Genomic DNA, 18,039 nt, shown 5'->3' on the forward strand with positions numbered 1-18,039 from the left:
CTGGTTTAATAAAGAAATACACTTTTATTGTGTGTTGTGCGTGAGCATTGCGCAAGCTTTTTAGGCTTTTTCCAACCTGTTATACCCAAACGCGTAATGCGGACTCGTTTTTAAAGCTGTTTCTTTACTTTAGATCCTGTCCGTTAGACGGGCGTTTCTTCGGCAGCTACTTTCTGAAACCCGTTAAAAAATTTTACGATAGTTGTAAATGTGAGAAAATTTATTACCAACAACGCCTTGGCTGCGTCCGACGATACGTTTTTCAATGTTGGCACCCCTGGCCAACACTTTTACCCCGATGTCGGCATTGAAATATGGGTACTACTGTAAGCGTTAGTTTCCCGTGAAATTATGCTTGGGGCGTAAAATATTTCATCACAGCTTAATACTTTTGCGATGCATGTACACCACTGCGGTGTAGCCAATGTGTGATGACTGCGGCAGACGCAAAAAAGGGGTGGCTGCCAATTATCAGCGAACGAACGAGCGAGCGGACTTAGGCGTTCGATGAGTGGCAGTTGAATGTGGCGGTATGAAGTCGTCGAACGTGTGCAGAGTATTGATGATATTGGATTTTGAAATTTAACGATAACACGTTTGCCGCGCTTTGATCTCTACCCGTTTCATTGTGCTCGAATGGGAACTTCGAACTCGCTGGCAAAGCGTGCGAGACAGGTTTTATCGGCGCTTTGCTTCGATTGAGCATGTTTGCGCATTTGTTCCTATAATTTGCCAACCATTCGGGAAAATTGCTAACGATAACATGTGATATTATTTGAGATAAATCTTATGATTAAAAATCCATTTACAAACAAAAATTAATAGAAATGTAATATAAATTGTAGAAATTACATTTTTAAAAGTTTGTACTCTATTCCTGACAAACATAACCAAAGTTTTTACTACTCTCATTACAAAAGTCTATTTTCTGTACACGAAAGTAGAGAAAAGTTAATTACACTTAAAGTACAAGCACGTTTACACTTTTAAAGTGTTACAGAAAACTGTAAACTGCACGTGATGCACAAACTCGTAAAAGAAAGTTCAGCACTTAAATACTCTTCTTCTACCTATATATGATCTGGTCGTACTACGATGGTACGTTTGCAACCCACTTTACTTTTATTGTAGCAAAATACACACCAATATTACCACATAAGCGTCAACTAAAAAACGCACCATAAACCTAATTTTATATAATAAACGAATCGATTTTCAATTTCGTATCACCTAGTCAAGTTAAATAATTAATGTCTGTCTGTTGCTGTTGTGTACTATGTTTACAATGTTTGCTCGGCCAAACCAGCCGCAACGTTAATAATTTATTTTATTGTGCACTGCTTTTTTAAATCAAATTATTTTGCACCGTGAATGATATTGATATAATAATTGAAAATTGAAACTATTTCCACCAATATATTTGTAATTTTATATTTATTATTCATACAAGTACCTAAACAAATTTACTGTTTACTTAAATCGATGAATTCGAAGCATTGCAAATATTAAATCTAGCAGCGCACATTCCGAGCAAAAATATTTTGAATAAATATATGCTCTTACTACACGCAGTAAATCCTTAGGAAGCAGTACGCATATTGCTTCGGCGTTCATTTTATTCTCGAAAAGAAATATGCAAGCTTATGATGCAAGCGCGAAAGTTGATGCGCATTGCGTTGTACTGTGCCCTACGTTTTTCTGTGCCAAGTTTATTGAAATATAAAAACTTAGATCAAAGCAATCAGCGAGGGAACCAACCAACAGTATACTGGGTTGCATACATATACAAGCTCTTTGTTACTGGTGAATTCAAGTATTCCGTTTTGTGTTGTGTCGCTGTGGGAGTTTTGCCGAAAAGCGCAGGATGTTTGAAGGATTCCAAACACTTTTTGCTATCACTTACTGGTTACCGGCAAGTGTATTTCGATGTTTGTCTAGAAAATAGATGCAGACGCTCAATCAAAAGAGTACACAAATTTATCTTTTTCCTTCAGAACTGAGCCTGCGCTTCCATTTGCAAAGGTGTGTAAATGTTTGAATTTAGTAATTGCGCTATGCAGATTGTGCACAAATTAAATATTAAAATATACCTACTAATTATTTTTATTTTTTGATAAAGAGTAAATTAAAACTATTAACAATGATATCATCGCTTACTGGTGTAATGTTAATTAACACACCTTTGTGTATTCGAGTGATAATAAAATAATTTCCGTTGATGTCTATGCAGTTGCGCGAAATTCACTAAATATGTCAACATTTCGCTAGTGCATCATTAAATCCAACAAACCTTTTACTTTAATTACTCAACAAGAACTTTTTTATACAGTTTTATATACTTTTTCCTGCGCTAAATATAAAACTTGTAATGTTAACCCAATTTAAACTTTAACTTTCCGTAAATTGGTTAAAATTGAATTTGTTTCTATTTTTGTTGCAGAGTCCGTGTTGAGTACTACGTGAACGAGAATACATTCAAGGAACGCCTTCAGTTATATTTTATAAAGAATCAGAGAAGTAGTGAGTAAACTATATTTACAAACCTAGGTTCCAAACATTGCAACCATATAATTTGCGGCAATTTTTATTCCTTGATTTTTAACGGTAACATGACCAAAATGACCAATTTACTTGTTTTTTTTATAAGAAATCAACATGCAACGCGGCCTGCTTACCGAATGCAATCAAAGTCACGATATATTACATTGCACACGAATTTCTACCGTTTCTGTTCATTAAATCAGCTCTTAATTCACTACACGATACGGTGTTACCGGTAAAAGCAGGTACCCGGGCTGAAAAGATTTCTGCATAATGATCGCAATGCGACAAAGGCGTGGAACCAATGGAAAAAATGGCCGTACGACCTTTAAGGTGCCATTTTTTTCTGTTACCACTAGGTTTGTACTACCGTACAATAAAACGGTGCAACACTAAATGACAAAAGACTTTCGCAGCCAGCCCAGGACGGCAATTAACATTTATAATCCCATTAGCATATTTTCTTAAATGCGTATACGCTATTATTTTTTTCATTAGACGTACAAACAAATCATTTGTACTACTTAACGCTTGACATATTTTTCCACGGCCCAGCTGTCACAAGTTACTAATTAAGTGTGCAAAAAAGGAAGACTGGGTTGATGGATGGCATAAAAACAATATACAAGTAACAAGTTGCAAAAGTTAGAAATCTTAAAATCTTTAACTTGGTTTGGTAGAACGTAAGTTAAATTTAAACGTTTTTTAATGTCTTCGTTTGCTTGCAGGTTTACGAATACGAATAGCAAACTTAATATTCAAATTGGTAACATGCGTCCTGTACATAATACGTGTCGTCACCGACTTGGATCCTACGTACGCAACCTGGTAAGTATACATTTATCCCATCTTTCGTACTTTTACTCGTTTACTTTTACATTAACTTTCATATGATCGACTGCACTATCAGTGCTTGACATTCGCGCTTTGACATCGTCAAATTTTATATTTCCTGTTTTAGTGGTTACGTGCAGTAAACACGACATCCTTTTAAAGTGTGCTTTAATCTGCCTTTCAAGATGTTTAGTCTTATATTTTATGTTTCATATTTCCGGAAAATTAAAATTAGGTCATTATCGATTTAATTTTTTGAAAATATCTCTTTATTTTGTTTGTTTTTCTTTAAAGTTATGGTTGTGTGCCTGGAAACAAGACGGAATACATAATATCAGCCAACCTAACAGAAGAGAAGTTTCAAGAAAATCCGATCATCAACTGGGATGCCATTATTTATGTCAATCGCCCGCTGGAGCTGTGGAGCGTCCAAGTGGTGCTGGCGATCGTCAGCCTGACCGAAGCGCTCCTGCTGGCGTATTTAGGATACAAGGTAGCACTAATTCTATTTATCCTTACATTACGATATTAAAGGCGCGCATACGCGTCCATTAATTAAGTCTGCGACGACTCTCGGCCCTCTGGCGCTCCAGTTTCCCATCTGCGTCAAAACTTATTTCTTCGCGGCATTCACCAAAGGAAGCGACCTGTCATTTACTTGCGTCCTAAAATTCAAATGACACACGATCAGAGCCAGAGCGAGAAAGAAACATTATGGTGCTTGAAAATTTCATTATTTCCACACGGAGGTGTAGAGTGCTAGAGTAGAGTTTTAATCAATTCAAAAGCCGTGAAATGCTGATAGAGCTTGTTTTTTTGCCCGAGCGAAATTTTACCTGCGGCTAAAAATCGAATCAAAATTTGTATTGATTTTTGATTCGGTTGGTTACGCGTTCATTGTGCGAATAATGCAGGAGGCATAATGCTCTCATGTCATATCTTCCTCCTCCCAAGGGCATTCCAACTTGACCTCTGACATTTTCCAGCGTTCAGCTTCGATATGCTGAAGTTAGTTCCCGTATCCGGAATCTGAAATGCATTCTCGCAGCCTGCGCGGTGTAACATACAGCAGCGTAACGCAAGCGACAAGGAAAAGTTTGCGCACACGTTTCAGACTTTTTGATACTTAATCTTTGTTTGCCGCATAATTTTCAATTCTGACGTTCTTCTATAATACGGATACGTGTTTCTTTATTATTTGCTAACAATTTTTTCTGTTTATGAAGTTATTATTATTCCCAAACGCATTCCAAATTAGGTTTTACCTAATTTCGACAGAAATTCGTAGATATTATAAACAAAGTTGGTGAAGATCGATGATAAACGAGTATTTCGCTTATTTCCTCTGAGGAAACACAAAATAAACATTCCAAAAACGACGGAAACTTGCGTTCGCACGTGAAGGAACTAGGACGGTGCTAAGGTACACCAAGTTGGTGTCATTATTTATATCGAACGAGTTTGCACAGTTTCACGAAATGCCTCAGGCAAGAGGCAAGCCACAACACCTCGCATTACTGTAGTACTTGCAGGGATACGTGAGTGCCTTGGTCGTTGACAAAGACAAAGGAAACTGAAAGCATTTTATTGCAAAACATTTAAATTTTACGAATTCAAAGCGTTATCTTTCGCATAGCGGAAGAATTATATTTAGGATAATGACAAGTATAAACTTTGCGCATTAAGCAGTTGGTTTGATATTATAAACAAACCGTAGCACATATTTTTAATATAATTGATAATCAATATTTGCTAAATATTTTAAATGTACTTTTCAAAAATATATTAAATATGAAAGTAGTGCCTAAATTTTTAGTACGTCTGAGTGTGTTTCATGTTTTTTTGCTGTTTGTTTTGTTGACATCGGAGACCTTACTCATATGTGCATTGAGACGCTTGTCAAAGATATCATGCGTTACATGAATTAAATATTTGGAAAAAGACAACTCTCAAAGCAAAGAAAATCGTCTCTGTTTTTGGATGTTGAACAAGTGCAAAGCCAGTGGACTGCGTGAAGTTTATTGTTTTAAGCCGTGATTCTCATAGGAGTAGCAAAACAGGATGTGCACAAGGCGAGTTGAACTGATTTACTGTGGGGTATTACTTCGGTAGGGTTCCTGGCGAGCATCATCTGTGTGCTCTGGGTCGAGATTAGCAAACTCCGCTCCTTTCTGATGTAGTTTTTACCTGTTTGAATATTTTGTCGTACAAACCACGTGTGGAGCATGTATTAGCATAGAGTAATATTTTGCAAGATTACATTTTGTATTTTTTAATACATTTCTACCTACCTTTATAAATATGAGAATTATTTTCATATTCTGTGAAATATATTCTTAGCTTTTATTTGCTGAAAGCCTTCATGCGTAAATTATAAAATAATAGCGAAAGAATCAATCACTTTGCTTTAATATTTAAATCATTGATAATTCAGAATGTTCAATAAATCATTTTCGAACGTAATGTGCGCGCCATTTCTACGAAATGCTTGGAAAATGGCCGTGTGCGAGCGTGTTTCATCTCTCATTAGGCCTTCATCGATCAACTTGGGGACTAACTCAACGCGAAGCAGTTTCTGGACAATTTATAATTACTTCCACTTAGACTCAATTAAATTGTAATTACTAACCAATCTAATATTAAAACAATTTTTAATAGTAACTTTCAAAGTTCTTTTGAAGGTGGATACATGCTTTCAGAGACAGTTCTAGTTTTACATGACCTTTTTGAATAATTTCACCAGGAATGTATTTCGCTGGTAGCGCTTGTTTTATCTCGCCAGAAACAAAATAACTTGTCTAACTTAATGCGAAATAAAATATTCATGAGACTGAATCGTCCGTTCTGAGATGTTAGCATTTTAAGCACTGCATGCTTTCAATTCTGTCTGTCTTCAAGCAAAATGTTACAGCAACATAGCCAATGAAAGATGATCAGAGAGTTAGTACTGGTTGGTGACCAATAGGAACAAAGCCAAGTGCATTGTACTTTAGATCTTGTCTCTTGGGTTGAATTGCCGTAAATTTAAAACATTATTCTCCCTTGGCGTTAACTGCAGACAATTTTATTGCAGGAAAAATTTAAATATGATCAATACAACTTCTAACTGCATTTTCAGGCATCATTGTTACGGGAAATGGTAATGCTGCTTTGTTTGGTAACTGTCTAAATAGTATTTCAACACGTGTCTATCTATCACGCATGCGGTGATAAACATCAGTATTAACACAAATATCTAATGGCAATGACACACTTTATTTCTACATTAGAAATATAGTAAAACGATGTGATTAATAAATTATTATCCTAGCAGCAATGCTATTGGCGGTATTTTCATGTGTCACTAGAATACTACGTGAAAAACATCATGCGCGGAAGAACGCTTGCTCGTTCCATCAAATATTTATTATAAAACATTAAATTTTTACGTTTGGGGAAGAGCATCAGGTTCAATTTAATCGCAGCACGGTTTTCCAATGATATTAATGTAAAGATGCAAACTTTTTGCAAACAGTTTCCGTTGTTTTACATTTAAAATTTGTGGGATCAACAAAACTAATAATATTAAAACGAAAAAATAAAAAAAGCGTTTACTTTGCATTTCTTTCAAACGTTTTGCCAATAATGACGCACATAGGATTTGTCGATGATATTTACCAACGGTTAAATATTCATACGCAAATATTGGTAAACCATTCGAAACAGAATAAGAGAAAAAGGTTTTGCAAAGTTTTTGCCCTTTATTTTTACCAATGAAAGCTTTTTGTTCACTCTGCATATATCGAGAGTCGTTTCAACGGAAAATGTTCCTTTTTGTGCGTTGTTCATTTCATATCTGCTTTCCGCCGTTGCCAAATATAACAATGTTTTTTAACGATTGTTTCAGGGAAATATATGGCAGCAGCTATTATCGTTTCACTTCATCTTAGAACTAGTCAATACAATCCCCTTCACAATAACGGTGAGCATTGAGATATTGATACGACTGCGGCTTGTAGAATCGAGTCGAGATGGCGATGTAGACGGTGCGACAAAACGTAGAAGTGCATCTTTGTTCTGTATCTGTTTCACTTCACGAAACCGAAGATCTTATAGAGATGCGCACGTTCACGTGCCGTCAATATTGTTGCGCCTTTGGTGCATTTTTTTTCTTACGCGTTATTGTATGTTGTGTGTATTCATGTTTTTTTCTTCCGCTCAGATATTTTATCCGCCTTTGAGGAACGTCTTCATCCCGGTGTTCCTCAATTGTTGGCTTGCCAAACGTTCCCTGGAAAACATGTTTGTAAGTAAACTTTCATTTATTTATTGATTAACTTTAATAACCGTGAGTGGCATGAGTTGAATGTGTGGAACTTTGACCTCAGTTTTGCTCAAAGATGCAGTTAGTGGTTGGGGGTGCGCTTATCCAATGGGGACAAAACAAGTTTGTGTGAACTTACAGTTTCAGTGTGAGTTGAAACTTTGGCGCAAACAAGTTAACGTCAGATGACGTTTGTATTTCCAACAAACGCGCATTAGTGAAATTGCAAGTGCACCCTTTGAGCTGGGATAACGCTAAGTGGGCTGCAAGCATGCAACTGGCATACATGCATAATGTGTGTTCTAACATGACTGTAAACGTTTAAAGCACAGCGTACAAATATCAATATTTGCGCAGCTAAAACAATTGAGTTATTATCAGTCTATTTGATTATTTGGATTGTGGGCTTAATTTTATAAGAGTTAGTTACGAATTTTAATGAACTTATTTGTCATTTTCACTTAGGTTTTCCATTGATTAGAAACTTTACAAAATAGTTTGGTGGTTTGTTCAACGCGTAGAACTTTATTAATTCACTTCGCTTCGCGCGCGGCGAATGAGTTTTATTACATTTTAGAAAGTTAATTTAAACAACTACCTGCAAATTATTCATCTTCAGGGCATATTACATTCAATACGAATGCTCATAATACAAAAAGTTTTCACTTTCCACTACAAATTTTAATTAAACCACGCTTTTCAGAACGACCTGCATCGTGCAATGCAAAAGTCACAATCGGCATTATCGCAACAGCTCACGATATTGTCAGCAACGCTTCTTTGTCTAGTATTTACGAGGTAGGTATTTTCTCGTATTTCCGTACTCACGGAGGTCGATGGAAAATAAATGACCGGCTCGCATTTTAATGTCACACATTCCCCACCATCACGGAATCCTCACGCCATGGTGCCGCGGCGGCTGGTGGCTGGCGACAATTCGCATTTATCCATTGACAGTCACTAACAAATTTATCGTTTCATTACGCGTCGCCCAATGTATTTTTGTAATTTTGATTTGTTTTCGACAGCGTGTGCGGCATACAGCATTTTCAGCGCGCCGGCCACCGACATCTGAATTTATTTCAGGCCACATATTATGTGGTCGTGACGTTTTCAACCGTCGGCTACGGCGACTTCGTACCGGACATTTGGCCCTCGCAACTGTACATGGTCATTATGATATGCGTGGCTTTAATTGTCCTCCCGACCCAGGTAAATAAAAACGCATATTTATACAGCCAAACACACCTTTATTGGAAAAACGTTGTCCGTTGCTCATGCGGGAGCATAAAATTGCAAAACAATTAAAAAGTAACCGTCTGAAATGAGTTCCACTGTTGATATTACGATCGCATTGAAATTAATGTACTTCTGTACACTTATGATTCATGTTATCCATTTTGATAGTTTGAACAATTGGCGTTCACGTGGATGGAACGTCAGAAACTGGGCGGTTCATACTCCTCGCATCGAGCACAATCAGAAAAGCACGTTGTGGTCTGCAGCACAACGTTGCACGCGGATACAATAATGGATTTCCTCAACGAATTCTACGCGCATCCACTGCTGCAGGACTATTACGTAGTGCTACTCTCGCCGATGGAATTAGACACGACGATGCGGATGATACTGCAAGTGCCGATTTGGGCGCAACGCGTTATTTACATTCAGGGTTCGTGCCTGAAAGACGGCGATCTGATTCGGGCGCGCATGAACGAAGCCGAGGCGTGCTTCGTGCTAGCGGCTCGAAATTACGCTGATAAAACAGCTGCGGTAGGCGCACCATTTGATAATCCCTTTTGCTTGTTTAGTTTTGCTTAGAAAAACGTGGCGAGTTTACGTAATGCTGAAAAACTTACAGGACGAGCACACGATATTGCGCTCGTGGGCTGTGAAGGATTTTGCGCCCAATGTGGCGCAGTATGTACAGATCTTCAGACCGGAAAATAAGCTGCACGTCAAGTTCGCCGAGTTTGTCGTTTGTGAAGATGAGTTCAAATACGCGCTGCTGGCGAACAACTGCTTCTGTCCAGGCGCTTCTACTCTCGTTACTCTACTACTGCACACTTCGCGTGGACAGTGAGTGTGCTCAGACTAAAAGTTTATACGTTGCATGTCAATTACACGACGTGGGACATGGGCTTAATTAACGCGATGCTTTCAGGGAAGGTCAGCAATCTCAGGAAGAGTGGCACCGGCTGTACGGCCGATGTTCGGGCAACGAGATTTATCACATCGTCTTGGGTGATAGTCGTTTCTTTGGAGAATACGAGGGGAAAAGTTTCACATATGCGAGCTTCCATTCACATCGCAAGTAAGTTTCCGCGCGGAAACTTTCCCGCCAAATTGATAGTTTGCAGTGGTTTGTAGCGACGGGACACAACGTGTCGATTGTAATGCAAATCTATTATCTTTGCAATGTATAGGTACGGTGTTGCGCTGGTCGGCGTTAGGCCTGCCGAACTACCGGAGTTCTACGAGGACACAATACTGCTGAATCCGGGCCCGCGGCATATCATGAAGAAGAGCGACACCTGCTACTACATGAGCATCACCAAAGAGGAGAACTCGTCGTTCACTGTCGCCAATCAGCAGACGAACAATAATAATACGTCAGGGGAGCCGGTAATTGTGACCGAGCAGGAGAAAACCAGCGTTGCGGCAAGCAAAGACGGTACCGGTCCACCACTACTCATACTGCAAGTCCCAACCTGTGTCAGTGAGTGTTGTGAGCGCATGTTATTCATTAATACATAACGCGGTTAACAATCGTTCGATCGCCACCGAAGCGATGAAACACGGGCGCATTGTTAGCCAGTTAATTTAAGATTCATAAAACCGAACCAATCGATTTGCGTAGGAATCGTTTTTAATTCTTGGTAAGAACAATCCGAGCTTTCTATGTAATTTTTTTCATATTGTATTTGTGTTCAAATTTTGAACGAGCGGCACCCATTTTGTCTATATGTACACTCAAATTTTGATCAGAGCAAACCGATTCAGTGTCTAGTTGCTTTTAATGTGAGCACTAACGAATTTTGATCATAAGAACCTTAAAATACCTTAAAAATCCTCAGTGTAGTTAACGAGTTTTACATGTGTCCGCAAATGTACAACATAAGCGATTTACAAGCCATTGTGTGTGTATTTTAGCTACGTTTACGGACACGACAAATTTCGCCGACTCGAAGCAATGCCTCAAGGACACCTCTCCGGGATCTGTGACGCTGGACGTGTCCGGAATTACGGGCAACCACTTGGACATACCGCGTAGCAGCGGCGGTGATAATCCGAACTTACTGAGTCCGGAGGTGATAAATCAGAGACGTAATTCCCGTCGGCCCAGCATACTGCCCGTTCCGGATATGTTCACTAGCTCGTCGATGAACATACCGCAAGACGTCGCTGACGAAGGCGACGAAAGCGAAGACGAATTGGAGGATGATGTGCCTTGGAGGTCGCCCAGCGAAAAGATCGCGTAAGCGATTCGCATTTTCTTCGCATGCCGATAATTTTCACTTAATTCAAATCGTCTTAAAATACCTGATAACACATCATAAAATTTGACTCCACTGCAAATCAACATGCAACACACTAGCTCTTTGTACATACGTAATACAATATCAATGTTCACCATTTCTTTCAGCTTGATTTTTGATGTGAGCAAGCTAATTTAATATTTGTATATATGACGTATCCTGGTCGACGGTGATTGCATTACACTTGTTTTGCAAATTAGTTTATGTTACATGTTTATGTTTAATGTTTATTATATATGTTTTGCCGCACGTCCACCATCACATTTGAACGTTGATTAGTGAGCAGTGTTGTTTCTCTGTAATCACACTCTGTCTTTCCGTACCTTGCACTCCCTAGGTCCAGTCTTACCACCGAATCGACAGACTCATCAAGACCTGCATGGCATGACGATTGTGCCTGGTAAGTCTGGTTCATTAAAATCTATTCAAACATTGTTTCTATTTTCCGTTACAACCACGTTTTGCGTGACACACCGCCATATCTTCACATTTAATGTTTGTTTGGTCGAACTGTACCCTGTTTACGATCATCCGAGCATCTTGCATTAGTTATCCGTTTGGTTGTATCTCGCGTCAAAAAGATATAGGAAATGTAAGACTTAAGGATAATTTATTTTATGTTTAGCATTGTGAAAGGATTTCCACCAGTATCGCCGTACATCGGAGTGAGTCCCACGCTCTGCTATCTACTAAAAGAAAAGAAACCTCTGTGCTGCCTGCAACTGGCGCAGGTTTGCGAACACTGCAGCTACAGGAACGCGCGAGATTATCAGTGGCAGAACAAGACCATTATCCTAGCCGCCGATTATGCATCCAATGGCATCTACAATTTTATCATACCGCTGCGGGCGCACTTCAGGTCGAAAACCTCATTGCATCCCATCATTCTCCTGCTGGAGCGACGGCCCGACATCGCATTTCTAGACGCCATCTCGTACTTCCCGCTCGTGTACTGGATGCTCGGATCGATTGATTGGTAAAATGAGTTATTCATATGCGCCTTCGCGTTAATTAGTTATTAATCACGGGGTTTGACTGTGCAGCCTGGATGATTTACTGAGGGCAGGCATCACGGTCGCCGAGAATGTCGTCGTCGTTAATAAAGAGTTATCGAATTCGGCGGAGGAGGACTCGCTTGCTGATTGCAACACTATTGTAGCCGTGCAAACAATGTTCAAGTAAATACTATCCGTAGAGGTAGTCCCTCTGCGATATTGATTTTCGTTATTTGTGGCGAATTGCAGGTTCTTTCCGACCATTCGAAGCATCACCGAGCTGTCCCAGTCGTCCAACATGCGCTTCATGCAATTCCGTGCACACGACAAGTATGCTCTTCACCTATCGAAAATGGAAAAAGTAAGCGTGCAATTTTCTCTCAAATACTCGTTAATTTACGTGAACGTGTTGATGGAAATACTTTTACACTTAATTTGGTGTTTGCGTGCGTGAAAGACTATGTTTATGTATTTCTAGGATTGCATTGGCACTAGCTGCTTATCAGAAAAACTGTTCATGCAGGTATTCACACACAATGGGTTTTCCGGTTTACTATAACTATAATATTAGTAGAAGAAAATCACGTTTTCAATTTTTCCTTACATTGCTATTTAACATATATTACTTACTATATACGTTCTTATCTACTAGCGTGTTATGACCAAGCATCAAAGTATTGCTCGTTATTTTGGCTATACACGATGAACCAACCACAACGGCATGAAAACTCCAAAATTTAATGAATGCAGTCAAAATGATGATGCAGCGATGATGGTACATTACTTGAACCTAACATAACACATTGTAACGGAACTTGTAAATTATGTAAATTTGTTGAGAACTCTTTGAAATTTTTGATTAGTTATTGCTTGCCGAATGAGACGAAGCTTACGACGATTTGAGCAAAACGTAGAATGTTGCACACGTAATATGGTCTGGTCTTTTGTATACATCTGCCTGAACATTTATTTTCGCCCGAAAAGAACGCCACGGCGCACCGCATGAACGTGGAAAACGACTCACTTTACAATTTAAATTTCAGAGAGAAAAAGAACGCGGCTCGCATATCTCGTACATGTTTCGCCTGCCGTTTGCCGCCGGAACCGTTTTCAGTGCGAGCATGTTAGATACTTTATTATATCAAGCATTCGTCAAAGATTATGTCATCACGTTTGTGCGCCTCCTGCTCGGCATCGATCAGGCGCCTGGATCTGGCTTCTTGACATCTGTAAGTTTCCCTGGCACCGATCGTATGTATCCATTTTATGAGAACTTGTCTTTCCGGACATTTTAGATGAAAATCACCAAGGAAGATATGTGGATACGGACGTATGGCCGGCTTTATCAAAAGCTATGCTCGACGACGTGCGAGATACCGATCGGAATATACCGGACACAGGATACTTCCTTGGCCGATTCATCTCACGTGAGTATGAGCCGCACGTCTTCTGCGTGGTCGAGCTGCGTGCGTGTGCCATCCGTAGCATCGGTGAGTAGAACCAAGGCGATTCGGCTAATTGAGAGGGCAAACCCGGCTTGGAGAGCAATTTTCGTTTCTGTTTCCGTTTTTGAGTTTGCGCTCCCATTTAATCCATCTACCATGTTTACGAAAATATTAGCTTTACGTGCGCTTGCGCTTCCGGTATTTTCTACAACATGTTTTTGTTTCCTCACCACCATTCTTGTTCTATATGACGAGCGACTTTTTTGTATAACATAATTTATTGTTCTCACGATGATTTTAACCTTTTTGGACACATCTCCAAACTGCGGAGAAAGCACGCACAATGTTCCAGACTCGACCACCAGCTTAAGATGTTTCATTCAACCTTAAAATAAGAACAAAAGATATCGTCCGATTCGCATGTTTTGTAAGAGCACGTTTACAATTTTTATAATACTTTCTTGACTTAACATTCAGAAATTTCTTGCTTTTGAAAGCTTTTCTAAAATTTTTAATAATGACAAATTATTCTTACATACTCTAACTTATATATCGCCTTAAAACAATGCTCTCACAATTGTCTTCAAATGTGGCATGTAATATGTATCTGTGTCACTGAATGTTAATAATTGCTGATTCAATATTAACGCTGTCAACTCTTCACAGGTATTTATTAATATGCACAGTATTGATCTTTCATGACACAATTATCATAGCAAACTTTTATTGGCGCTATATAAGACTATATTAGATTATAATATTTTACTACCTACGAATGTCAATCTCTAACAAAGTAACTGAATGACTGGAATCTTGGTAGTGCACGATTTAGATCTTTGGCTTCCTATTTCGAATAGCTTGACGAGGATTTTGGTAATGAACGTGTGGGCGTTACGTATCGGCCCAAGGAGGGCACCAACTGCTTGGGTTGTACTGATACAAAAAAGTCAATGGTGAGTAGCGAATTAAATGCTTTGCTAAGCGATTACACACAAACGAACGCCACACATATCAACCGAATCTAGTAGTCATTTTCCTAACTCAAATAACTCCAATCGTACCCTTAATGTAGAAGTTGTTGACTGCTATCTTGCAAGTGACATTAAAATTATGTTATACACTGTAAATATGAACACTTGCTATGCATGAGGTGAATGTTACAATGATAGGGTTTGTTTTCTCAATAGTATTCTATAAATATGGGTGATGAAGCAAGGGATAACCATGAGCAACAAATTGAGAGAGCCGAGATTGCGAATCTGGTTCGTTCTAGAATGGACAGTCTCAATTTACCAGCTGTTGACTACAACGATGTGAGCGAGAAGCGTAATAGTTTGTCCTACGTGATCATCAACCCAAGCTGTGATTTGAAATTAGAGGAGGGTGATATCATGTGAGAATCCATTTAATTGATAAGTTGTGATGACAATTTTAATCGAACGTTGTTACAGATACCTGGTGCGACCAAGCCCGTTTTCTGCGCAAAAAACGTTTGAGAGACACAACAGTAGAAGAAAATCGAACATTAGTTTCTGCTCGCAAAGTTTAGTGAATCAAATGGCATCGGCATCGCAGGCGGGTAGTAGACGCGGCTCCGGACTGGGCCTGTCCGGTTACCAGTCGCCTCGCGCACCTCCACTTGTAACGACCAAATCAAATTCCTTATCGTTGCCAGACAGCCCTACAATTGCTGCGTTTCAGCGTGGGCGATCGAACTCATTGCGCGTCATCGACGATATCCTTCTCAAGCGATCGAACTCTCTTCGCCAAGGGCTAACTGCCCGTCGCAAGAGCAGTCTAGAGGATGTCGGCCTATCGCACTTCTCCACCAGCTACAACAATCCGATCAAGATTGCGCTAAACGGCAGCATTGGGCTGGAGGTTACACCACCCGAGGAGTGCAGCTCGCCCCTGATGTCCAGCAACACGGCGTTATGCGTTAACCCACCGTGCACTGGTAGCACAATGAGTCTCTCGCAGAGTGGTTTACCGAGCGCAACCAGCTCCTTGCAGCACAGCGTCTTGGGCATTAACGTGCCGGACGACCCGTACGAAGCAGGTGCTTCACCCTCGCAAGCGCCCGACCGGAGCACGGCCACGGCGGATCCGCAACACTTACAGGGAACAATAGTATGATATAACCTCATGTGGGGGAGGAGGATGAGCGGCTTCAGGAATAAATGGCTCTAAATCCTCTTTGCCACACGTAGTTTTCAGTTGGTAGATTATTTAATATCAAACAGTTTGAGGATAGTATTCAACCGCATTTGGCCTTATTCTATTATATCAGAACTTTAGACTGATTATTCTTATCACTCGCTCTTAAGCCGCAGGACAACGTTGGCGTAGCCAAATTTTCTATTAGTAGATTCAAGATAATTTATTTTATCACGATACTCATCTAGATCCAGTGCAAATGCTGCTTTAATGAAAGATATCTCTTTAATTTTTAATTTAAGTGAAACCTCTCAACTCTACGCTTCAATTCTCGAATTATCTTTAATTTTTTCAAACTAATAAAAGATAATGCAACCAAAGATTCATGGTTAAGACACCTCGTAGATTGTATAATCTTATAGCTCAAGTAGCGAGTTGGAGTTTTAATAAAGTGAATTTATACATAAGTAAGCATGAATTTGACTGCAAACAAAAATATGTAATAATCGCAAGAAGGGTACTCTTCCAATTATAATACTTATCAGTATCACCTATCAGGTATGTTGAAAGTGGGATCAAATTTTGTAGCTAGAGACGTTTAACATTTGCGAACCTAACGTTAGTAGACATCCCTGAAACGCCCGTAGCACGAAGGATCAAACGTTAGCTTACGATAGATTTTAGCAGTGCCGTCCATAGCCATAACATCATGCATATGTATAATGAATATCATTCGTGTAGAACATCTAAATTTTCAACCAAAAACAATACGAATATAAACACTAGGGAAAGACTGTGCGGTGTGGTCCAAAATAAATAAAGCATGCAATGTATTTGTGAAGCTGTAGACAACTTGAAATATTTATCGAGATTGCGATTGTATTCTCATATCTTAAATGTGCATATATTTTTCTAGGATGCGGCGTGAACAAAGAGACATAATGATAAATAATAAAAACCATGTATAGTAAGAGTATAATCGTTGAAACCTACTTTAAATAGAGTTATGGTGACGATGCTTTGGTACTATATGCTTTATTTCCCATCGTTGTAAGCTCTGAGCGAAGTGAGCTAAAACGAATGAAGGGTTTTTATATAAAATACATAGGTAAAATTAGACATATATAATTATATTTAACAATAAGTATTGAACTAGGCGTACAAGCTAACATTTGTATATATACCTATATAAATATAATATTCTATAATACTCATTAGAGTGCTTCTTCAAAACTATTAAAAGAAGATTTAAGGCAAAAATTGTAGTTGCTAATATCAACTATGTATATTATTATTTAGATGCCCACTAAACTTTATCCTATAATTACTACTTACAATTACATTATTTTGCAAAAAACTGCGGGCATATTATTCATATAAATTACGCTTAAATTATACAGTATTAAGAAACATTATGAAACATGCAAATCAACATCTTTAGTATTTAAATTATTTAAATTATAGCACATTAATAAATGTATGAGAATATGTTCCATAAATAGGCCTGTTTTATTTTCTGTTTTTGCTGTACATACATTTAATACTGAGTTACTTTTGACATTCAGTATAAAAAATGATATGTAGTTGTAAATAACATGTTGAATTGTTCCGCACTTTTCACTTCAAAAGAGTTATTTTTAAATTACCTAATCAAATATGTTGCATATACTAAATATATCAAAATAAACAAAAAATTATATATGAATATATATATAATACCTATATTCATTTTTAAATGCATTTCAGTTTTATTAAATGCGTATGCTGTGTCAGTTAAAATTTTAAAAATTTTACGTGCAAAATCGCGTCTTTACAATGAAATGTTTGTTTGCTTTTTTGTATGAGTGCATTAAATGCACGATGTTGTCGCGGGCATCACTCTTCTTTCTCTCACTCCAATGAACAGTGCTACAGACGGATCAACTGGTTTGCTCTTATCTTTTATTTTTAGTTGATACCGACGCGTCGTTTCGGTCACGCCACCTTCCGTTTTTAATTCAGCAAATCGCGGTGTGGACAAGCACTAATCGACAGCACTAGTTCAACAAGCGTAATAATTACCATTGCTTAATATTCACGTGGGTGCTAGAACCGTTCTGCCTTATCGCTACGTATGCACCGCATATATCATCGGACAAACTGCAGTTCTTATTATTTTAATTTAATAATGGCAATGAATGGTCCTTCGCGTGTGGTGTGTTTCGGTTAGAATTGTAAATCTATAA

At 38.7% G+C, this 18,039-nt stretch overlaps 1 protein-coding gene across 9 annotated transcripts in view; it reads left to right on the forward strand.

The window, feature by feature from the left end:
- Positions 1-17,519, forward strand: part of SLO2 (slowpoke 2) — a 37,113-nt gene extending 19,594 nt beyond the window's left edge. For 2 of the 9 annotated variants that reach the window (XM_065305022.1, XM_065305024.1), the window contains 20 exons: positions 2,441-2,520; positions 3,270-3,369; positions 3,670-3,868; positions 7,262-7,336; positions 7,577-7,660; positions 8,382-8,476; positions 8,707-8,890; positions 9,086-9,451; positions 9,540-9,757; positions 9,843-9,992; positions 10,105-10,397; positions 10,832-11,156; positions 11,555-11,617; positions 11,843-12,193; positions 12,261-12,395; positions 12,462-12,573; positions 13,256-13,441; positions 13,508-13,639; positions 14,845-15,050; positions 15,109-17,519. In XM_065305022.1, the coding sequence (XP_065161094.1) occupies positions 2,441-2,520; positions 3,270-3,369; positions 3,670-3,868; positions 7,262-7,336; positions 7,577-7,660; positions 8,382-8,476; positions 8,707-8,890; positions 9,086-9,451; positions 9,540-9,757; positions 9,843-9,992; positions 10,105-10,397; positions 10,832-11,156; positions 11,555-11,617; positions 11,843-12,193; positions 12,261-12,395; positions 12,462-12,573; positions 13,256-13,441; positions 13,508-13,639; positions 14,845-15,050; positions 15,109-15,793 (4,039 nt within the window). In that variant the 3' untranslated portion in view covers positions 15,794-17,519. Of the gene's footprint in view, positions 1-2,440; positions 2,521-3,269; positions 3,370-3,669; positions 3,869-7,261; positions 7,337-7,576; positions 7,661-8,381; positions 8,477-8,706; positions 8,891-9,085; positions 9,452-9,539; positions 9,758-9,842; positions 9,993-10,104; positions 10,398-10,831; positions 11,157-11,554; positions 11,618-11,842; positions 12,194-12,260; positions 12,396-12,461; positions 12,574-12,690; positions 12,736-13,255; positions 13,442-13,507; positions 13,703-14,514; positions 14,611-14,844; positions 15,051-15,108 lie in introns of all 9 variants that reach the window. The other 7 variants (XM_065305017.1, XM_065305018.1, XM_065305019.1 and 4 more) reach the window with 7 other exon arrangements.
- The last annotated feature ends 520 nt before the right edge of the window (positions 17,520-18,039 follow it).

The sequence above is a fragment of the Atheta coriaria genome, unplaced genomic scaffold (assembly GCF_025399875.1).
Source record: "Atheta coriaria isolate IRGN ID8LTWV9N9 unplaced genomic scaffold, Caltech_Dcor_3.1 hic_scaffold_6_pilon, whole genome shotgun sequence".
Taxonomy (NCBI): Eukaryota; Metazoa; Arthropoda; class Insecta; order Coleoptera; family Staphylinidae; genus Dalotia; species Dalotia coriaria.